Source organism: Anarrhichthys ocellatus, unplaced genomic scaffold (genome assembly GCF_004355925.1).
Source record: "Anarrhichthys ocellatus isolate YVR2014 unplaced genomic scaffold, GSC_Weel_1.0 scaffold63, whole genome shotgun sequence".
NCBI lineage: Eukaryota > Metazoa > Chordata > Actinopteri > Perciformes > Anarhichadidae > Anarrhichthys > Anarrhichthys ocellatus.
The window spans coordinates 1,106,220-1,130,391 of NW_022280093.1; the positions used below are offsets into that span (position 1 = coordinate 1,106,220).

At 45.3% G+C, this 24,172-nt stretch overlaps 1 protein-coding gene across 3 annotated transcripts in view; it reads right to left on the minus strand.

Moving 5' to 3' along the window:
- Positions 1-24,172, minus strand: part of LOC116397197 (partitioning defective 3 homolog) — a 314,996-nt gene that overhangs the window by 212,035 nt on the left and 78,789 nt on the right. For all 3 annotated transcript variants that reach the window (XR_004213660.1, XM_031872427.1, XM_031872426.1), the window contains exon 3: positions 13,991-14,165. Coding sequence is in view for 2 of the 3 variants with exons in the window: in XM_031872427.1 (XP_031728287.1) it covers positions 13,991-14,165 (175 nt within the window). In the remaining variant the exon portion in view is untranslated. The remainder of the gene's footprint in view (positions 1-13,990; positions 14,166-24,172) is intronic.

Consider the following 24,172-nt stretch of genomic DNA (forward strand, 5'->3'; position numbering starts at 1 on the left):
TGTGTGTGTGTGTGTGTGTGTGTGTGTGTGTGTGTGTGTGTGTGTGTCTGTGTCTTTTATGCATATGTTTTATACATTTTCTACATTTTTTTTAAAGCAAACCGCTTTAAAATGCTAATAATCTGTATTGGGGAAAAGAAAAAGTCCATCATTCAGTATATTTAGGTTGTGAAAAATCCAGTTGAATGTTGCTAGTTTCACCACTTTCTATGCACGCACCCCAATGCACCACTCAGCTGGTTCATGCCCAAAAAGGACATGTTTGTAGATAAATCCAAACAAGCCGTGGCTTTGTCCTCCGTGCTGTTTACAGGTTCTAAAGGTGAAGTTCTTCACACAGCAGCCTCCTGTTGCAGACTGGCCTAAAATATCACTTGCCTGGCAGCGTAGCCTCTGTAGGAAAGCCCCTCCACTTCTTTGGATGGTTGATAGAACTAATACATCTTTGTGCCATAACTCTATAGCGCGGTCGTCTCTTCAAAATGAGCAGTTTAAGACTGAGCCTCTGCACAGTCACAGCGATCTCTTCAATCTTCTTCTGCCACGTTCGACATCGACTGTAAAGCTGAAGGGACTCACAATGGCACCGGGGATGTGGTCAAAAATATAACATTACTTTTGTCCTGAAAAACACTTGTCACTAATTTAGGTGTCATAATGTTAACTGTGATTATTTGACCATTAAATAGGGATTTTGGAAGTTCTACTCAGTTTGGAATCAGTCCCCTTCTCAATGACAAACTTCATATGTCAATCACATTTCTTTAGGTTTTGGGTACGATGTCCCATCACAGTCCCCGAGTAAAAACACTAGAGAGCTGCATTCACACAGGGCTGCTGAGACAACTGTCCTGCTTTCCCTTTAAGCAAGCAATATAGAGAGAAAGAGACTGATGCTCTTCTCCTGACAGAAAGACAATACAGACTATTTACTGGAGAGAAAAAGGAGAGGATGTCAGAAGTCCTCAGAGATGAGGTCTCCAGCAGCAGACACTTCAATGTATGTGTGTGTGTGTGTTTATGTGCTGTTTCCCCAGACAATGAAGATCTCAGAGAGGAGGGGAGGCCTGGAGTTCACTCCCCAAATCAAACCTGACTCATCTAGGTCGAAGCTCTACTCATGCTGAAACCCCAGAGTGTTTGCATGCGCCGCACAAACAAATGAGTGCAAACACATGCACGTGAGCGTGTTCATGCCTTTGTGTGTACATGCTTCCTAAGTCTCTAATTTCTCTGGGTCTGCTGTATGTGCCAGGCAGCAACCCAGTTCTGAAAAGTGAAGCCAATGCAGAAGTGTCTTGAACTTGCATTCTTTCTACTGGCCATTAGGGGGCGAAAATAAGTCAGATTGTATAGAAGTTTATGAGAAAATGACCATAGTTCTCTCTTGTTTATTCCCTCAGTAAAGATTGTAATCATAAGTTTATGTTTTCAATCTCTAGTTTCAAGTCTTCTTCAATACAACATGATGTTTGTTTAGTAAATTATAGTCCATTTACAGTCAAATAGACCATAAAGCAGGGAATGCTTTAGGATGCATTCCAAATATGGTCACTTCAGTTCACTGGATGCAAAAAAGATGTCCTGAACGCCAAACTCAAGGTTTCAAAAAACGGCAACCCACAAACCAATGAAGTCACGACTACACGTCCACCTTTTATATACAGTCTTTGGTGTATACATTAAGATTTTTCCATTCACTGTATTTTGCAAAAGTAGCATAATGAGTTCCTTAGTTTGCTATTTCATAGAGCCATATCCATTCCCTGAAAATAAAAGAATGGGATCAGCAGCCTGATTACAACGGCCCCAGCTCTAACCTGACTCAGACCAGACTCAGGGAGACAGGGAGACTCCCCTCCACACCCAGGCCCCTCGGGGAATTGCTAATCAGCAAAGCAAACAACCCTCAGCGGGTCCCAGAAACAGGTCCGCAGCAGCACCTTCCGTGTAAACACCATTTTGTGTGTTTCTCCATTAAGGCCGGTCCGGAGGTACAGGCTCTCGGAGAAAGGAGGCCATAAATCTCACTCAGCCTGATATGTGGCCAAGTCGCTCATGATTAAAAACACCACTCTGAAAATGTCATGAGCCAGCCAGCGAGGGAAGCTGGAGGCACGGCCGAGGCGACCAAGCTTGATACATTTTAGGATTCGGTTTGGTTGGCCGAACAAGGTTGGACTCCGACAGGAAATACTCCACAGAGGCATCACCACTCACAATGGACCGTTTTTTTTTCTTCTTTTCTTAAAAGGATTGAAATCGATGCAGCAGAACCAGAGATAGAGTCGCAGATTCTTCTTCCCACAAATTTGGTTGGATATTTGCATGTGTTTTGTTGGTAGCCGCTAATGTTGTCGTTTTTTTCATAAAAAAAACAATGAATTTGCTATTTTGGTATAAATGTGAAAACATGTACTCATGCAGGCAGCTGATATAATCCCATTTATTACAGGTGCAATGTATAGCATGTAAACACCAATTTATAATAATTACAGTAATTATGAGACATTCCTGAGAAGACCAACAGCTTACATCAGCCTCTACACTTGATTTTCCACAGTGGGCAAAACGTGTGTTTGCAGAGAAAGATGCTGGATCACTTCATGGCACAAAGACTTTGCTTCTTCTGCGTCTAAAAGCCTAAATTGTCACAGATTTAATTGTCACAGCCGATGTGTGAGAGGAAACTGGAGGCTGATGAGTGAGTGAATGGATTCCGGTTTCTGGCAGGTCAGACGGCATCTGACGCATGGAACTCATTCACACGGCCGATTCCAGACAGCACGTACACAAAATCCATATCGCAAACATTTCAGCCACGAGAATAACTTCTTCCTCTGCTCTGAACACAAACACACTCGCTTCAGCTGCTCGGTTCAGCTAAAGACTGTCGAACACAAACTTCCGCCAGACTCCACGACTTTTTTGGGACGCTTTCATGATTTATTGGGAGGAAACAGAAAAAGTTGTTTGGTGTGTGAGATGAGAGGAGTGCTGCGGGAGGAGCGATATGGGCACTGGTGCTGGGGGCCCGTGTCGTTCAATGGACGGGGACGTTTCTGGTTAGACGCTGCCTGCTGGGAGCCTGCCGCTGAGCACACATGCTAATCTTGAAACGGCTCGTGCACACAAATCTATTTCAGATACGGCACACGCTCAAGAACAGCATGTATGAGGTCAGAGTGGTTTACATGCAACGAGTCAAAGCATATCAGAGAGGCGCTCTTTCCATAACGCACAGCAGAGTGACAAAAGGCAAAAATAACAGAAGAAAAGCACGATGGGAAGAACTATTATAGTACGGGTTTCGGCTCCAGGATGCTTGGAAACAGATGCTATTGTGATGTGCAGACTGGATATGCGTCGCTCTGATCAGTCACGCAGTGTTATGAAAGCGCATGAGGTTTCATTGAGATTCAAGGCAGGTGATGATGAGACGGCAGCAGGAGTTTCCAAAATCCAACTTTTCCTTAAAGCACCCTTGGTAGGAATAACGCAGTAATTGGACTAGGAGGTGGCATAGTGAGGAGGGAGACTTTTCTTTGGTCTCACTGATAATGTCCAATGAGAAAGTGCTGGTTTAAAATGGAATTATAAATGTGAAACAAATCATTACAACAACAAAAAAAGAGATTGCTTCCCATGTCAGAACAGGAAAGGGGCAACTTTCTTGCTGTTGTGGATGGAAAGCAGTGAAATATGTCAACTGAACTCCAAAGTTTCAATTGCTCACGGCTTGTGGCACAACTTGACCCCACAGTGAGGTGTATTGGAATGATGAAATGTCAGAGTAACTTTTCAGCAATTGCATCTGCACTTGAAGTGCCGAAGCCCCGATCATGTGCTGAGGAGCGTGAACTTCTTTTGTCGGTTTCTTCTTTTGCAAAAACTTTGAGGAAAGTATAAGGCTCTCTCAAATTGTGCCGTCACGCTGGGAGGGAAGTTTGCTAACTTTTTCATTTCTTGACACATTCGTGTTCTCTTGCTTTGGACTTTTTATTTATCTTTCCATAGCACCCGCGGCCCAAGTTTGTCTCAGTTCAAAGTGCCACGGCCCAAGTCGTAAGCAGTCATCCCTTTAGCTGTAAACTAACAGTAATGTCCTATGCAGGGGGATCAATCAGAGGAAATGTGTTTGTTTTATTGACTCCTATTAGGAGTTGCTTAAAATACGTGAGTGAAAGCAATAAATGGATGCAAAAGAGGCAACCCTGTCTCCTAGAAACTCTGTGTACACACTACTTCATTGTTTTCTCAATTACATTAGGGTGGTAAACGTAATTGCTGCTTAGATTATGTTCACAGCAGGCAATGTTGTTTTTTTTGAGTGAATGGAGTTTGTGCCGCACCAAAGTCAGGGAAGTGGGTTGTTGGACACGGAAGTCTGTGGTTTATACCCCGAGTACCCTGTGTAGTTTGGTTTGGGAAACAAAAGCACTTTGGTTAAGGTTAGTGAAAGATAGTGATTTTAAATAAATGTTAATACGTCGTGTTTCAGGCACTTTGGACATGATCTTCCCCCAACCTTAACCAAGTTCTGCCTGTGCCTTAAACAGTCAGCAGGTGTAGCTATGCTGTAGTTGTGACAAGTGGATACTGTATTATACTGTATTCATAGTTTGGAGGAAAACAAATTAAATATATTGTCAGTGAACATTTAATGATACAATACTGGAACTGCTGGCAAGGTGGCAGCACTGAAATCAGTTTCAATGTACAAAATACAAGGAAGGAAAGGATTAAAGTAAAACAGTGCAATAGGTGTCTGAATCAGTGACTATTCAGCAAAGTGTTAGCTTGCTGTCAGTGCAACTTGAACCCGGTTCACCCTGCCCTAAGATGAGAAGGGCCCATAATTGAGGTGGGGATCTACAGTCAAAAGCTCTACCACTGAGCTAAACCCCTGACAATATTCTCAAAGCCTCACCAGGGAGACACGATGAGTCAGCTAGTTGTGGGTTTGATCTCTGCTACGTGACCAAATTCCACATGACAAAGGCAATTTGGGCCGGCCGGCTTTAGGAAGTGGCGAGGAAACTCAACCCCTCTTGTCAACCTTGCATCTGCTCTGCCAGAGTAAGGAACTAAAAACCAAACCAGCTCCAGGGTGTCTTCCTTTAGCTGAGTGCTTACACGTCCATGTAGACTTCCCTAATGGAGATCAATGAAGCGTTATTGCTGTTAATACAAATGGGATGCCATGACAAACACAAAAAGTGTAGCTGATCTGAGGAAATGCAAGAAAGACTTCTCACGCAAGATGTGATTATTAGGGAGTTTGCTGCAGTGGTGGAGTTAGTAATGTTTTTTATTTCCATTCACGTGTTTCTGCCTCTTCCTGTGGGCCAATGAAAGCATCTCAACACGTATCAATAATTCATAGTTCTAATCTGGGCCTCAGGAGAAGTAGCAGTTTTTTCCAGACCCAGAACTTCAGTCTAATCTACCAACATGTGGTCTCTCAAACATTTGCTTGGGCAGCATAGAAGAAGTCTCCCGAGTAGTCGCTGCACAGTGTCAAATTAATTTGCTCCTTGATGTCCAAATGGCTGACAGAGACCATTCCATGAGAAGAAACAATAAATAAAGCAGAGTACGCGAAAATGTTTTGCTTTGATCAAAGCTGCGATTGCGAGCCAAAGTCAGTATACTCTGAGAATGATCATGTTTGCGGGAAGCTGGGAATGTGGTAGTGGAGTGTTCTGGGATTTCCACAGGGCTTCGGGGTGGATTGGATCTTTTGGAGTAGGGGGATGAGAGACGTTCTGTGGCCGAGAGGAGGCATTTCTCTCTCTCTCTCATGAGCAAGCTATGGGACCAATTTCACCACAAACATTGTGTGGAGTGTGCAGAAAAAAGAATCCTGTCTCAATGCTGTGACATCATCTCAACTGATGAATCTACTTGTTTCAATAATTTCCTTAAAGCAAATATTTTCTTCAATACCTCTATGTCACATTTTATGTCTAGATAATAGTCAATATTACTTGTTATGGTGGACCATTTCCGCAGCATGTCAATATGTGTGTGTGACTGTGTGTGAGCGCTCATTTGCGAACACATGCACCTTTAATAATGAAAACAATTAACGAGTGCCGTCTCTTGTGTAGACACGACAATGCTCCCCGTGTTGCTTACATGTACGCATTCGTGTGTGTGTGTATGATTCCCTGTCTGCCTGCATTAGGTGTGTGTGTGTGTGTGTGTAAACACGCGTGCTTCCAGCCACATGTGGCTGCCAGCATGTGCCCGCACATGCCTCTGAGTGCTTCCCTCACGTGTGCTTTGAAGCAGACAAACTTCACAGGTGACCTCCCCGTGGAAGACAATGAAGCAGATGGGTGCAGGAGCGAGAGAGGGTGGAGGAGTCGTACAAAGGGACTAATGAAGAGGGTGGAGGAGTCGGGGGGTGTTGTTTGCAGGTCCACTGGGATGTAGAGCCCGGACACAAAGAGATGCTAAACACTCCCAACCCTTTGAGGACTTATCGTGCTGAGACCAGGAGGCATTGCCCTTGGCCAATTTGACCCTCTTTTGACGTGTCATTCACAATGGAAACGAAGCACAGAGGTTCTCACCAGCCAATGAGAGTTACAGAGTGAGGCATGGCTTTGGAGAGAAATATAAGACCAGTGTATTGATTCCAAGTGAAATGAGTCTGTGTCTGTTGAAATTACGAAGCACCTTCGTAAGGGAGCAATGAGCAACTCTGAGACAGAAAAACAGTCAAAGAGTAAATCAATTGTTCATTAATGACACAAGGGACCACTAATGAAGACCTCAAGCTCTGATTTGGTTATTGAATTATTGTTAAAACTGTTGTCACTTAGCAACAAAAGTGCTTTGTGATATTTTCAGTGGTCACAAAGTGAGAAAAAGGATACCGCAAGCATCTCCTCTCTCCTCATCTGACAGAGAAACAAGACGAAGCAAAGCTTACATGACTCCGAAAAACTCTGCAATCAAACGCTTCCCGTCTCTGCAGAGTCTCATCCCCAACATTATCACTCAAAAGTGCCGAACAGGATTTATGTCAACACTACAAATATGTTAGCATTTACAAAGTGGATAAACAAGCTCTCTGACAAATCACAACTGCATGGACGAGGGTGCCATATGTCCGATGGCGACAGGCAGACACATAATTCTGCTAAACGTCTGAGATGACACCACAAACAAACTCTGGCTCCCTTCCCATGCTCCCTGTCATGGGGTTACGGCCAGCCGCCATTCAAGTTTATTTCTGCATGTCAGAAAGTGTGAAGGACTTTGTCTTCCAATGGAGCCCTCACTGTCCCTGTGTGGCCTGCAGAATTGATCTCAGCCCGGCTCAGGAAGTAATAAAGCAGTCCGCAAACTCACACACACACACACACACACACACAACTCCCCATGATTCAGCTGTCCAGCTATGGCTTTATTGGGATCCTAGCAGAAGTAATAATAAGAATAGTGCTGGTAGCACATTCCCAGCGGTGCTGAGTGGAGACTTTTTACCACTCCAAGCACTTCACACTTCATTACCAAAACACCGTCTTCGCCATTTAACAGTACCAGCCGTTGCAATAATTAGCTATAACAAGCCCTGGATGCTATTATGATAGAATGAGTGTTTTTATGGCTAATATTCCCAGTGACTGTGAACTGAACCCCCACTCCACTGCAGTTTAAAGACCCACCCTGGGCACTCTCTCCCTCTCTCTCTCTCTCTCTCTCTCTCTCTCTCTCTCTCTCTCTCTCTCCCTCTACAAGCACGAGCATGATTAAGAGTTGACATAACTAATAGCCTCTCCACTAACTCAGGTGGAGGAAGGCAGTTCAGAGTCTCACGAGAGGCCGGTGGGTTTGAAAGTGCTTTCAGCTTTGCTAATGATGAGCTTGCTATCCCAACGTCCTCCCTGCCGAGTGCGTACTCAACTCTGAAGCTACTTTGAGAGGCGTGATGCACAGTTGGAGTGGTTGTGGATCGTTGCTGAGGAAGAGTTGAGTAGATGTATTAGGGGGCCACCATGACATAAACACATCCCTCCTCTCTTTTGTAACCCTACACTGGCAAAACATTGAACCCTTGCCAAGACTACAGTAAATTCTTCTTGATAGGTCCATTGGAACAATAGTGCTTTTCTTTCATATCCACGTACAACACAGGGGGGAGCTTTTTAATTTTGTGGAATCGGAGCTAAATTAATCTTTTTGCTGGATAAGCCTGTCATGACGATGGATAGTGTCCCGGCACTGCAGAGGTGGAAAGAGCAACATGGAGTCTATGGCATCACTTCTTCCCAAAGCCAAATATAAAAGAGAGAAAGAAAAAGAATCAAAGAGAAAATGTAAGCTCACCAGTTGAGAAAGCAGGGCTTGTTTCTTGGCAACTCCAAAAAAAACAGCTTCTCACATTCATTCTGCCATTTTGTTTTTGGAGACACATGATGTAGGTGGTGGGGAAGGGTGCAAGAACTCCCCGGCTTATTTTGTTGCTATATACTGTAACACTTGTAGCCCATTAGCCAACAGTCCGTGTACCCAAAACCGGATGACCAGCCACGCTGCAAAAAAGTCCAAGGACAATGGGAGGGTACTACAACAATGGCAAGTAGACTACTCAAAGATGAAAACAAATGTATTTCTTTGACAAACAGCTAAACGTGTCACCAGTACCTAACAATGTAGTCCTAGGCCATGTCTCATGTTCTGTTAAGGCTAAAATTGTTATGAAGAAGTTATGACGTTTTCCGAGATTCTGAGAACTTTGCTGAAAGGGAAAGGCAGTAAGGAGTGGGACACAGCCGACTTGAGGTGGGTTAACAGGAGCAATCAGTAGATGCACACTGCCGTCGCTATCAACTCTGTGATTCTTCTGATATCTAAGCCCCTGGATCGCACTGCTCACTGCTGAAGTGAGAGATTGAAGAGGTAGTTCTGTACCAGAGAGAGAGAGAGAGAGAGAGAGAGAGAGAGAGAGAGAGAGAGAGGGCAGATGAGAATGATAAGTATCAGAGCCTAGCTGCATGTGGTTCCAAACCTAAACCTGGTAGTTTATCTATAATTGACAATCGCTGCCTTTGGAAGTCACCCAAACCCAATGGGAGAGCCCACGATGTGGCGGGCAGTCCACTTATTAAGCCTTAAATCTGAGATGGAGATCGCAAAAAGAAAAAACACACTTCCAAACACTATCTCAGACATTAGTTATTGTGTCTACGAGAAGTTATGTCTTAAGTGAGCAGCTTCATGTCTTTAAGGCGAGTTTGGTGAGGAAATCATGCTAACCTGCATGTCACGGTCTACACTTCACTGTGTGTTGTCCGTGCGTCACTGTGCCTCTCCTCTTCTGTACTGACTTTTATATGGCCTTGGCTGGCAGCAGGGAACCTCCTCCGTGGCAGCCCACTAAGCCAAATTGATTATAAGAAGGCCCTCCTTTTCGAAGAGGTCTGCCCCCCCCAACCCCCCCACAGGCAATCTCTCTAATGGCCTCCCAGCAACCCTGTCACCACAGAGCATCAAGGACCAAGGGAGGGGAGATTCAAGGACAATAGGGCCAGGTCAGTGGAGGAATGGACCATTCATCACCACATTGGTCTACTTTCGGGAGAAAAAGAGAGCGAGTTTGTCTTGGCTGGAGCTGACATTTGTAAAAGTGGTCACAGTGTAACTGTCACAAAAACACGTTGTCTGTAGATATTATAGTTTGGGCCAATCATGGAAGTATCGTTGTAATCACTGTGATCTTCCGTTAAGTGTTTTTAAACCACTCCACGTCAATGTCAGTGTAGTTTTAACCTCTGTCAATAGCACTTGAGCTGCTCCCATTTTCTGATTGTGTGTCCTCAGCAATGGCCATTGAGCCTATAAAAACCTAGGAATAAACGCCCAACAGTGAAGCAACAACAACATAAAACGTAGCAATCTCTGAAAGTCGAAGGAAGACACACCAATATTAGAGTCAACGCCTGAAACATTGACTCTGTGATCTGTTGAATACCCCTTTCGAACACATAAGTATGTGTAGGGACGTGATTCCTTTAGGCCGTAAACATATGATGTCATCAAAAGCCAACAGCCAAAGATCAATGCTGTAGATTACACGATACTTGAGAAGTTTTCTGAAAAGCTCAATCTGATATTCAAACCCAATTCCCGCTCTGATTGCCAGCTGTGTGGAGGTGAGGAAGGAGCCAAGGACTGACACAATTATTTCTGTCACTTTGCATGTGGACAACCACGTTTATTACACAATCAGACTGTCTTTAGCGGGGCACCGTCATCCCCGTATTTAAACAATACCTTCCAGCGGGGCCAGCTGGAACAACTATCCTTGTGACCTCAGCACTGAGTACATCGCTCTGTGTTGTTTTCCATAGCAGTCTTCTTTGTTTGTCCACAGGTGGAACAAAGAAGGCACAGCTGCCCTCTAGTAATTTACTTCCATTAATTTCAGCCTTGAAGAGGTATTGAAATGGAAGAACCCATAGCCGAGTGGTTCGGGCGCATACCATATGGCAATCTACCTGCCAGTAATATAAAGTCAACCCTGGGTCGAATCGAAGGATTCCTGTTTTATGCTCTTTGAGCAACAAAGAATAGAACATTCAAACTCAAAGCTACAAGCACCATCAAGGTCCAGTGTTAATTTAAAGTTTCTCTTCTGAAAAATGAGAAATTATTGGTGAGTAGAGGCAGAGGCAGCTCAGGCATCCGTATAATTACGGGAAAATTACATTCATTATTGTAATTTACATCTCATCTCCAATCCAATTATTAGCAGTTTGACCTGCACGGCACATGTTAGCATGGAAATCTAAAATGGGCTCCCAAGACGGAGGCGAGGGGAGGGGTGGAGGACAGACAGAAAGCGAGAGGCATGAGTTTGGGACTTTGGGAGTTGTAGGAGGGGAAAAAACAATCAATATGGCTCTAAAAGATGATGATTTTAAATAGCCATAATTCTCTGCCTCAGAGCACAGCTGCCAAGGGCGCCGCTGCAACACTTTGATGTCTGATATGCAATATTGCTGCCAGTAATTTGCTCATCTGCATCTCTGGAGGGACCATCTGCCTGTCGTGTTCATCTGGCTGAGTATGTGTTGCCAGTCAGTCTGTCTGTCTGTCTCTCAATCTCTTACAATTGTTATTCACTGCATGCATATACATCTTGTGAGGTACTTCTGGAGTGGAGTGGAATTAGGGACATGTAAGTGGGAAAGAATCAGTGAAGATTATAGATAGTCACCGAGGAACAAACATATCCTGTAAACAATGCAATCTCATTGTATCCTGTTGGTATGGCTGCACTTATGTAAACTACCACGGAACAAAACGTATCATTGTCCTTACCTGACTGACTGCCTGGTTGGCTGCAGACCCCTGTCTCCCTTTTTCTAACTTTCTTCTTCACTGTTATTATCTCTGAAAAATTGCTACGGACATACCCATCACCGGGAGCGACACAGTGTGTAGGAAGCAATCAGTTCCCCTGTTTTGCCGCAATCTCGTCATTATATTTCTTGAATGCGAAACCTACAATTTACAGGGCAGCATATGCGAGGGACCGGCTGAGAAGCGTGTGTTTGTGTGGGTGGGTAGGACAGCGCTTTCATAAGCTCTCCATTGTGGTCCCAATATGAGCTAAAGATCAAACTATTATTTCACTTTTCATTCATTACTTTATGAAGTCACTCGTCAGTCGCTTGGAACACTTCATTTGCGTGAATCCATGAACACACATGGATGCCTTGCTTGCTCAGGTTATGTCACCATATATTATGGAGCGGCTGTAAAATGGATGCTACATGCTTCTCTAGCTGATTGATGCATGCATATGAGCATAAGACATAACGAGACATTTAGTAATGGACAAAGTCCATTACTAAAGTCTTGAACCCACTATGAAGAGGCAGTGCAAGTGTGAAGCTATAGGTTCATATTCATGAGCAAAGTTATATTTAGAAATATTTAGTAAGATAAGTAGTTAGACCAAACATTACGGCGGGGACGATGTGCTTATTATCTGATTTGATACCATCATGATACTTGGGTGCGACTTTTAAGTATTGCGATTGTACAAGTGTTGTGATTCGACATTACCATTTATTGTAATTTTTTACTTTTTTTAACACTAGACCATGACACATAGTTGATATCATACACTTCTAGGGACTTTAAAAATCTCTCAATTGATCAAATTAAAATGTTAAACTTTCATCACAGTCAGAGATGTCCTGAAATGATTTTTTAGCAACCTGAATGTAAAAGAATAAACACATTTCCCTTCATATTGCTATTTTCTTTTGAATTTATAAGGGACACAACATGTTTTATTTTGAGAGAGAGAGAGAGAGAGAGAGATAGATTGACTGCTGGGTGAGCTTTTTTGACTTTTAACAAGAGAGCGCGATGCACTGCGCTGTCAAGTCATGAGCTTTTCTCAGCAGAAACAGTCTATGCTTTCAAGGCAATATAAAGACAGTCAGGTCAGGCAGGAGCTTTCAGCTCCACCTCCCGTCTTCTACATTGTCTTCTAAGTTCTTCTTTGAAAATTAGACAGTGACTGCATCTGCATTCTAAACCGTTGATACATGCATTCTGCACAGCTGGATACCGACGTGTTACTAGAACCAACATAGAACGCTGGGCGAGAGCCTGATAAAAAAAAAAAACAGAAACGCATTTATCACTTTTAATAATTAAAAACAAAGTTAAACAATATGTCAGTAAGTCATTCAGGTTAGGCCCCACCCACAACACCGGGCCTGGTTTGTTTGAAGCAAGTATACAGCAGGTCAGATGGCTTCAACCAACCGATTTACTTTCACATTGCTCCATTCTCTGGAAAGATTTCCATAAATCTCCACAGTCTAACAGGCAGGTTGAGAGAAGCTTATGTCAGGGCTGGGGAGCTAAGTCTACTGTTCATTCATGTGTGTGTGTGTGTGTGTGTGTGTGTGTGTGTGTGTGAGAGTCCATGCCCGACTGTGAGTTCTGGCGTGAATGTCTTAGATGTCTTTTGAAGTTTAAGACAGCTCTGCATCAGCTCACCGGTTCCACTTCATGGGAGGTGAATATGTGGACATGAGCTACATCTGAGTCACTGGCTGCTGTGCCATTTTCTGGCTGTGTGTACCGTGTGTGTGTGTGTGTGTGGGTGCGTGCATGTCGACGTTGCTCTGGCATGTGTGCTCTTGCATGACTGATTTTCCAACTGTCTCTCAATTCCTTCAGTTGTCTCGGTTTCCACCTGTCGGCCTTACGCCGCCGTTCCCTGGACACACTGTGCCGTCTTGACAGACACTCGAGTCCGCACGATACACCCGAAGGACCGAGCCAAACAGACGCTGTGCAGTTTGTTGTGAAGCAGAAGTTTACTTTGTTGCATTTAGGTATTTGGTATTGTCCCATGACACACATCTATTGGTAACCTATAATCTTTGTGTCTTTTTATCCCTCATTCTGACAGCCCGGGAGATTCAACTTTAACTTTATCTAAGCTCGGTCCAGCTTCATGCTGTGATGTAGCTTCTCTGATTTTCACACCGTAAACATGAATAAACTGCTGAGTATACTGTATGTGCATCTTTCTGTAGTAATGTTTAGCTTTCAGATGTCAGCTTTCATGTCCATATCCTTTCAAGCTTTACATTTTGAATTCCTGCTGGTGGCACAGATTTCCTGCTCGTTCTTTAAAAAAATGCCCGACACCGGCCTTTCTGCTTTTACATAATATACTTACATCTTAACAATGTCAGTTGCTTTTTGCTAGAAGGTAGAAAATTCACTTCAAGCTCCCTGATATCCTAATGAAGTAAGTTGTAAGTAACGTTTTTTTTTGGTTTCAATTTTTGCCAAGAAAGAAAAGCCGAGCTATAGAAATGAGTATCTCATTAATTATGTGGTGTACCATTAACTTACTAATACAACATGTGATGAAGGCTTTGTTTTAAGGCCACAGTACTGAACTGTTAGTGGTGAATATTTTAATTGGACTCACTGGATCGCAGAGCGGACGGGGTGACCTCGATCTCACTGATGGCCTGGCAGGGCTGAAAGGCCGATGCTGAACTCATGTCACTGGCGAAGGGTTCCGGACTCTGCGTACCGGTGGAGCTGGCACTGGTACCGTCGCCTCCATTGTGAGGGTCCTGCTCTTCATATACTGCTACCAGCTGGAGAGAGAGAGGGGGAGTTTGTGTGTTAGTGAGTGTTTTAGAGGGTAAAGAGAGACAGACATGTCACCGGTATCTGCATAAGCAGTAAATATGGGTGTATATGTCAGATATGTGTCCAAACAATTAATGGCTACACATGTACTGTATTATATTCACATTGAGGTAATCTGCCTCAGCCCAAATCCGTCAATCATGCTGTAAGTCTTGCAGCAACTCCCTTTCTCTACAGTGTAATCTTGCAACATCTGCAGTCATGTAGCGCGGGCTGTTCCGGGTTGCCAGGTTTGGCTCCCACAGTGAGCAGCTGCTCCATTCCCACAAAGGTGATACGTTGCCATGTTTCCCGGGCCAGATAGGGAGAACTCCCCGCAGCATCCCGTAATTATCAGTATGACACACACACGGCTCATCACTGCAGCCAACTCACCCACTCAACAGGAGAGCGAGGGAGAGACAGCAGCCTGGGTTATGTTATGTACAGAGAGAGAGAGAGAGAGAGAGAGGGAGAGAGACGGAGAGAGAGAGAGAGAGAGAAAGAGAGAGAGAGATAGCAATGACGGACTAGGATCACCACCTTACAGTTGTATGCCTCTGCCAACCAGTCTCAGTTTACAAGTTGCAGTTTACGTCCATGTCTGTCCAAAATGTCATCACTTCATCATTTTATCCCATTCGACATTTGCGGTGAAATTATCATAATTAGCACATGAGTTCTTGAGTTAGGACCAAAGACGTGTTTTGTGAGGTGACAGTGACCTTTGACCCCCCCACCCAAATCAAATCAGTTCACCCTGGAGTCCAGACATAGACACAATGCCTCCAGCCACGGCTGTCGCCTGGAGCGGAGGCCAAGTGGTTTTCATTGCCATCGCAACCTCTTACCAAAAGCTCTCACGAGGAGATTACCCTCTTATTCCATCCAGACAGAGCAATCATAGCGCGGCAGCCTGATACACGACACGCTATACAGAACCATAGTATGTACATTACAGACTGGAGATGAGGTCCTTTGTATGTCTTTGTGCTACCTGCAAATCCGTGTAATGGAAGGCCACGGATGTGGGGAGAGCCACCGACAAAGCGAGCACGGGTCGCCACTGGGAGCGAACCGCTTTCATGTAAACCCCGCATTGAGTTTGTCTGAAGGTAAAAATAGCACAAGTGTTCTTCCATGTACTTGCTGTTTGTCATCACCCCTACGCAGGGAAATCTGCATACAAACAAGTTTAGAAGCCCCTGCTCTTCTTTTTTTTTTAATGGAATTCACATGCAGAGGATGATGCTTAAGTGCGTATGCTGTCTGTGTACCTGGGTCTGAATTGATGCCTTTCTGCGAGTGTGCCCGTGTGGTTTACTGCTGCCGTAACTCACGGCGACATCTCTCACGCTGGCTTCGCACAATTAAAGCGGACTGCATTTCTTTTCCTTAAGAGGTTCCCTCGCACCTCGATGCCGTCTCTGAGGCGTGCTTTGTCACTGAAGGCTTTGCCCGTTTCACTCTCATCACGTTTCAATCCGCTCTTCAAAATACATTCCTCAGGTTGTAAAGGGGTTGTTTTTTTTTGTCGCATATTTGCTCGGTGCACCAGAGAGGCAATCAGAGAGGAAAGAGATCAAAATAAGAAGGCCTTAATATTAGAAATCTAGCAGTTTGGGGAGGTAATTTGCAGAGAGTTTGCTTAATGGCATGAAAGGACTCTTTGCTTTGTGCCGTATTTTCATATCTCGTACTTTGATATCTGATTTCCTTACAAGATGTTAAAATTACTTCACTTGAGGTGGAGTATTTTGTATGTGTTTGAAGAAAGAAACATGGTGTTTTGGCTGAAAACGTGAGTGATAACGATGAAAGGACTTAGACTGGAATGAAGGGTCGTCCCCAGAGGCATTTACAGCGCCGGAGTGCATGCGCGAGCCAATGAGTCATTAGTGACAAAGTAATCAGGCCTCCCATTCATATGTTGCTGGGAGTTTTTTTCGCAACTTGACAAGCCCTCTGGCTGCCAGCTGCCCATTTAGAGAAGTGGTAAAAAGTGTTGTTGGTGTCCCGGCGAAGCGTGATTCATTTTTAAATGCATTCCAAATCCCTCTAATTAGGGTCCACTTGCATCCTTTCACCAGACTACTCCAGAGCACTCTGTGGGTATCTGACATGTACGGCTAAACTCATCCACACACCCTCCATTTCATAATCAAATGGGTCTGCATTCATCCCGCATTCAATATTTATGGGCTCTCGAAAGTGCTCATTCCTCCCTTAAACCCAGCGAGACATGAAAAGTTCCCACTGTGCACAGAGCGCATTTCTCCTTTCCGGGCGGAACCACAATCTTTTTGCTTTTTTTTTTGCTTCTTTGCTCCATCTGTTCTTGATCAGGACACGGAGGTTCAATTAATCCCCAATGGAAGTTTTCAATAAAATAGTATGGTGCAGTTTAATTGAACTGTTCTGCAAATGGTATTGAACTCATATCAGAGAGATATGGGCAGTAGGGAGAGCTATGTCTTTAGCACTGACGCATTGATGCATATCATATTAGTATCAGTCAACCGTGAGTATAATTTGTCAACCAAATTCAAAACTTTTTTTGGATTCTGAACAAGTGCGTCCTTATCTGCCAGGTCCAGTTATGGCACCTCTGGATTTTCATTCCCAGAGGTGCCAGCACTGCTTGTAGCTAGTTGTTTGTGCTGTGACCGAAACATAAAAACAGGGATGGAAGAGGGAGTCGGAGAGAAACTAAGCTTCCTCACACACTACTGGTCGACACACATGCGTAACATTGGAGGAGGTGTGGGCTCCGCGAGGCCTCCTCCACTCCTTACATCTCTCTCAGCTCTCTCCATCTGTGCTGGGGATGATGGGGCACTCTGGGCCCGGAGGGAATACTGATGCAATTGTTGCTGTTGATGGGACAGAGCTCAAGCTGCAACGCAGCGAAAACCATTACACAAACGCTTTCCCCTCCGTCTGGGAATTGGTCACAGCCACTTTTGAACTGAGACGATTTCATGTTTCAATTTTTTTTTTTACTCTCCCATTTTTTTTTCCCCCCCGGCGGGCAGCAAGTTGTACTCAGAAGTTTTTCAAAAGGAGGGGGAAAAGTTTTTTTTGCGATGAAAAAAATACGCACAGCTAATTGTCAAGTGGCGTAACAGCTGAGGAGTGAGAGCGGAGGGAGGAGCGAAAGAGAATGTCAAAGAGAACAAGATGCTACAACCGAGGATAAAACACAGTTCTATCAAAAGCAAAAGGTGGGAAAAGAGGAATGAGAGAAGGAGAGCACATGACAGGGTGTGAGTTGAAGAAATGTTCCACTTTCCAGTCTCAGGATAAACTCTGGAGCGATTTGAAAAACCTATTTAGCTCCTACCTGCTTCAGTTGAGAGAAGCGAGGAAAAGAGAAGAACCGACTGAGTCTCATTTCATGGGCCTCTCTCCCTCTCTCTCTCCCTCTCTCTCTCTCTCTCTCTCCCTCTCTCTCTCTCTCTCTCTCTCTCTCTCTCTCTCTCCAGCAGGGAGCTACAACATTGCTGCTGCCTTAAGCCCCTGGAGCAAGGCTGACACTCATCCACTCTCTCAGCCGGTTCCACTGACTGTCACAGCAGCTGCCAATCAGCCGCTATCTACCTGGAAGCCTGAGGGGGCTGCTGGAGAGAGGCAAGAGCACGGGATGGAGAGGCAGGATGATGAAGGGGTGAGGCGAGGCGGCGGAGGAGAGGAGAAGAAGCAAAAGGAAAAGAGAGAGAGGGAGAGAGAGAGAGAGTCAGAAGAGGCCGGGCATCCTCTGCAGCCTAGGTAAAGGCGGTATTTGGGATTCAGCATTTCCATATCTGTAACGGAGCGAGCGGGAGACAGGGCACCGGAAAAAAAAACAGAATCTCAGGGATGCCTTTCATGTCGGCCTCCTTTGATCTCTTTCTGGCTTTTGGCAGCAAGGGTGGTGTAGAAGAGATGGAGACGAAGCAGCTGAAGAGGGGATGAGGAGCTGTTTTGACAACCTCTCTCCATCTCTTCAGAACCTCTGATCTGCCAGGAAGCCCGGGCATTAGGATTGGCACCGGTACAAAACAGCCGTCCCAGGCGTACGGCGAGCCCCGCTCCAAAGACACGAGACAACAGAGGCTATTAGTAGTCACGGGGCAGCGCTGGCAGTGCCACCAGAGACATGTAATACCTGCCCCGCGACGCTCTGACGCTAATCCATATCTGCCAGGACAGCTTCTTCACAGCCGAGTGGAAGGGACGGCTGACACGAGTCAACCGCGCGGGGAACCCGACCGCTCGATCCTCATCTTCAATTAAAGAGCACATCGAAAGTCGCGCCAGGCTGCTTCCTACTGTGAATATTTAGCGCACCACAAAGAGTCACCCCTTGGAGGCAGGATTCATGGGTATTCATTTGTCTGTCACATGTTTCCCCTTCCACTCCAAAGGCTAACATTCAGTGTGTTGCTCATAAGCGGTGATTATAACGTAAATAATAGACGGATTAGCTGATTTTATGAAGATGACTCGCTGTCTCCTTCTCTTCTATTTGTGTGTGGGAAGGTTGAGCGAGGCTCCATGGAAGCTTCTCTTCTATTTGTTTTCATATGAAAGAAGGAAGAACTGACTCTTTAGGCCGTGTATTAATTGGTATAATAATTAAGTTGTGTTATAAGCTGCTTGAGGTAACTTTTAAACGAATACTGCCTCGGGTGGAAAACACAAACACACCTCACACACACACACACACATACACACAAACAGCCCAGGTTCCCCCTTTGCTTCCTATCATTTATCATCATTTTATTGCAAGGGCACCAGGGGCGCAAAGTTATTACAGGAACAGTGGCGGTGGAAGCTGTGAGAGCCACTCCTCCAGAAGCTCCCGAGAACTTGTTGAGTAATAGCCGTGGGCCGCTATTCGTCATCCACACACCACCCATCTACCCATCAACACGCCCCATCAATCAGTCATGGATCCTTTGAGCATCCATCAAAGAGTGAGATTTTTGATCGTCTATTGGTATGCAAACAGATCAGGACAGCAGTGATATGATACACTATTCACCGTGGTGACAGTACACAGTCTTTTCATTTCCCTCTCAGAGAGCGTGACCTTTACTTGTAACTTCTTCACGACCTTCGGCAACATCGCAACGGAGAAGCCTTCCTCCTCACGGAGCCGTCGCCGTTTTCAATATTTCATCCATGCCTCCCCGTCCATTATTTCTCACACGCCGAGAGTCGAGCAAACCAACAGAGTGCTTAGTCCTGTATTTTTTCCGCTCATTAAAAGCATCAAATATTCAGAGAATAGGTCTCCAGCACTCTGGCCTTCCGTCACAAGCATTCCAGATAACCCCTGGAATGGCACCCCGCAGCGCCTCGGAAACATATGCATAATTCAGGTGCTGTCACACGAGGCTGATGCGAGGGGAAGAGCGGCCCTGAAGCCTTGCTGAGGAGGGACCTGAAAATGATGACACACGCCGCAAAGCAAATGTAATGTAAAGATGCTACGACACATGGAACACATCCTCCCGTTTAGTACAGAAGAAGGGGGAGGGGGAGTTTATACACCAGAAAGCAGGGAGATGACAGGCATAAAGAAATATAATCCCCAAACAAGCAAATGCGAGTCCTGAGATTGGTTTACGCTGCTGTTCTCGCTAAAACATTAAGTCATCATTTCTTTCACTTTTTTACAGCAAAGCAGCTCGCGAGGTGGGTTCACTGCTGGGAGAAGAAGAAAGATGAGGAAGAAGAAAAGACAAGGTGGGAGGGGTGTTGAGAGAAAGAATGGGCGAAGAGGCAGTGAGAAAATATACAGAGCAAGCAAAGTTTAAAAAGATTAGAGACTCATCCCTTTCAAATCCACTCGGCCAACTTCTGGTCCCTGCCTTTGAAGTTTTCCTCCTGTGTTGGGGGAAATGAATTCACACATATTAGGGCGCCCCGTGTGAGAGCTACCTACGCAGTGCTGACAGAAGGGAAAATTCCTACTACGCCCCCGTCTCATTCCGCCGTGTATATTAATACCTTATAACCCGTGGTCATGTGTTCAATGCAGCCCTATTCAGCCCTGGGAAATAAATAAACACTTTCTTTTTTTTTTCTTTTTTTTTTTTTTAAAGGCACACAAAAGACCTCCGCTGTCTGCTACTTAAGAGCGAGAGTGAGCGGGGGAGAGGAGGGAGCAGCGGAGGGGGATAATGAAATGATGACATATTCACCAAAGCAATTAGGGTGGGTGTCCATAAGAAAGCAAGAAACATGATGAGCATCTCATGACCTCGATGGGCTACATTACCATCAATCACCTGACACTAATTAACACCGCGCAGACACATGCCGCTGAACTCATCGTGTTCCATCAACACGTCTAAAATTTTAAACGTAATCATAATAATTATGCTGTTCCATTATAGGTGGATACACAGAAAATGTATTCATTTCATTTACTTTCAATTTCACATTGAGCCACAAATTTCTCGAACATATTCTTCACTCGCTGTACTTTTCTTGTTGCTTTAAAGGACGTCGTGGTTCAAGAGTTTGAGTCATCTGATCATTTGTTCTACAATATCCTCTATTGATTTTCACGCCACCCTATCTTCATTTTGCTGTCTAAACAGAGTTGTTGTTTGGGGGGGGGCACCTTGAGGTGTTGCACCCTCAAACTGGTCTTAAAGAAATCGAATCAATGCGATGAAGCTACCTGCCCCCCCCCCAGTCTTCATCCAGCACACCCACTCGAATAATGCCATGCCTCCCCTGCCCCGATTCACATGCAAAACAACAGCCAGACGGTCTGTCTGGGGGGGCGCACTCGCACACACACACACACACCAATGGATACGAGTACGTGAGCGCACAGAGTCGCAGATAGGCACAAAAAGTCACCGTTTGTGTATTAGTATTCCTCTCCCAAAGCGATGACATTAGAAAAACCCATATTCTAACAGTGCCTTTCAGAGGGAAATGCCCTTCAATCTTTCATTGGTTATGCACAAAGCCAGGAGAGAGTAATTAAAAACTCCACATCCAGGGACCTCGGCACACAGAGAGAGAGGGAGGGAGCGAGGGCCCAAAGAAAAAAGGAAAAGCTTCAAACATTTCAGGCCTCCCTTGTGGAAAGAGATGGAGGGAATGAGGAGCAGACAGGGAGGGGCCATGCATCCTCTGTAGTCGAGGCAGATGGAAATCAGGTATTTTATACCTTTAACAAGGCCAGACCCGATCATTAACCAGAAGAATTCCTGCTTTGAGATTGTCTTCTTATGCAGGCTGGTCCTAATTACTGTAATATTCTCCGTCTCACGGTGTTGGTGAGAGGATGTAGAGAAAAGCCCTCTCTCTTTGATTCTCAGAGGACTCAAAACACCAAAAATGACCAGGAAGGCCAAGGTACATCGTTAGTTAATCTAAAGTGTGGATTCCATCACTTCTTTTTGCATGTTATGTTTGCAGGATTAACAATGGAGGAGTGAGCTGTGTCTGGCAAACAGCACTGCTCTCCAACGTTAGGTTCAAGCAGACATTTCCAGCTTAGGCTATAGATCCAAACACAAGGGCAACATGACACAAGGTTTTGAGGAGCAAACGAGGGTGTTGGTCTCCCTGCTGAGGGGGCCCCTGTCACCCGCGATGGCCCCGGGGTGATCTGCCAGATAGCCCGGGGCCATGGACCAACAACAGAGGCTCTTATGTGTGCACAGAATCATTTACATGCAAACAGAAGCACTTTCAACTTGTAGAAACACCTTTTTGGAACACGTTAGTAATTCCATGCTGTGCATTCAACTCTAATTCAGTGATGACATTTAAGAAAACATTCTAGTGTAAACAAGCAGGAAGGCATTGGTTTTTACTTTCCTTGTTAACAAGTAGGGTCAACACATGAAAACGTAATCCCACATTCACAGATGTAGCATGTAGCCTGCACAATATATCGCTTTTATTATATACTTGTGTGGTAAACACATCGCCAAAAACTGCAACATCGCACTGATGTTTTTGAGTGTCAGTACAAAACTGAACACTTTTAAATGTCACTATCATTCTTGGTTATTGGTGCCGTTCAGCTCAATGCTCAATGATTTTTCAACAATTGTTCAATAGAATGTTGGAAGAAAGCACCATACTGAAAACAGCAGTAAGGCAGAACGGAGTATACACGCTCTCACTAACACACCGAAAACAACAAAGAAATAGCTCTGTGCCTGTAAGGGAACACACGTTTGCTTTGTGAGAGAGAAGTGTACAACCAGCTTGTTGGACGAGAGGAGAGCAATTACAGCGGACACAACACTATTGCAAGTTTGTGTGAGACTGTGTGTGTGTGTGTGTGTGTGTGTGTGAATGCGTCTGACATGGAGAATAACTCTTGAGACAGAAGTCGCTGTTCGTGACACTTTTATATGTATGTTCGAGATGTGAGGGGTTCTACTTTCTGCAAAAAACTTGCAAAGCAGGATGAAGAGTCTGAGAAGTGTAACGCCAGCAAAAAAACCCAGACTTCAGGATGCAGGCTACTGAGATATTGAGTGTTCTTTTCTGCTGCTTCCTCCCCTCCATGCTGTTCTGTGGGCTGAAGCCGAGCGCATCACTTCACAGAGCTCAGCACCTCCGTGGCACCAGGGTTCTGGTGGTGAAGAGGTGTGTGTGTGTGTATGTGTGTGTGTGTGTTATGGTGTGTTGCATCCTGGGGTCTCAAAGAAGTCAGTCAAACACTACCATAGCTGCAGTGAGTGAGGGCTGCTGAGAGTTGCCACAGTTGGCCTTTTTAGTTGATTTGTGTGTGTGTCAGAGGTGACAACTTCTCGGTCCGGCTCCGAACAGGAGCCGGACCTTTGTCAGCAATAAACCAACACTGACAGCTTTTTGGCTGTTACATAGACGCCGTCAGGCAAAACATGGACAGCTAAGAATAAAATCAACTCAAATCTCAATGTATCTGGTGTCTGCTACAAAAAAAACAACAACAGCTGTGCGCTGTGCAAGACACATTGACAGTGCAGCCATCTCAGAAATCACAAAAGCGCTCGCTCATGCTTCAGACGTACCCTTGAATAAAACATTCCAAAGAGTATCAATTTGTTAGCCCTTCATCGCAAAGGTGAAACATTACTGCTCCTCTCTGCTCTGTCTCCTGTAACACCGATCACGCTCACCCCCTTTTCTGTTCCTCCCGACTGGAGGCAGGCGCCTTAGCAAGGCAGCTTGTGCCCTCTAGTGCACGTCGCACTCCAAGGACTGCCATGCAAGTGCTCTCTGCTGTTATCCCACCACTTCCACATGCTCCGGCAGTAGAACAATGGAAGTGGACGTCAAGGGGCATTAAATGTAAAACTGCTTTTACACACGGGGGCAATGTTCAGATTTCTCTCAAAGTGCAGTTTTTTTCACATCCACCGTATGTCTCTCAAGAGATGTCACAAAAACCTATCAAGGCAGGCCAGAAGTCTGTGTTGATCTGTTGTTGTTGTTGTTGTTTTTTAGCCCTCTTGCTAAAGAACTCCACGACTGCATAGCTACAAGTAACAGAAGCAGCGCCCTCGTGTATAATTGGTCGGTAACTCAAACAAACGTACCCGCACACTCGGTGTGAGAGAAGGGACGTGAGCAGGGCGCAGCGCCCCACCCCGCGCATAATGGGAGGTTACAGGACGACGTGGGGGTGTGTGTCTGGGGAGTGCTGCTGAACTCCCGTAACCTCAATTATTCAGCATTAGGCTCTGCTATTGATTTCCTGTTGGATCGACTTACTGAGTCCCGAGCGTTGGGACAGTGACAAGCCTTCCCTGGGAGGGATCGCTGAGAATGGACGGATGGACGGGAGTCTGTTAGGAGGGAGAGAGAAAAGAGATACAGACAGGGGTGTAATTAAAGATACCCCTTATCGGGGCCCGTGATAGATGGAGATGTCACGGCCTCGCCTAGTTAAACAGGGGAGGGGGGGGGGGGGGGGGGGGGGGGGGGTTGTGGGAGGGGGCGGGGGGGGGGGGGTCCCCGG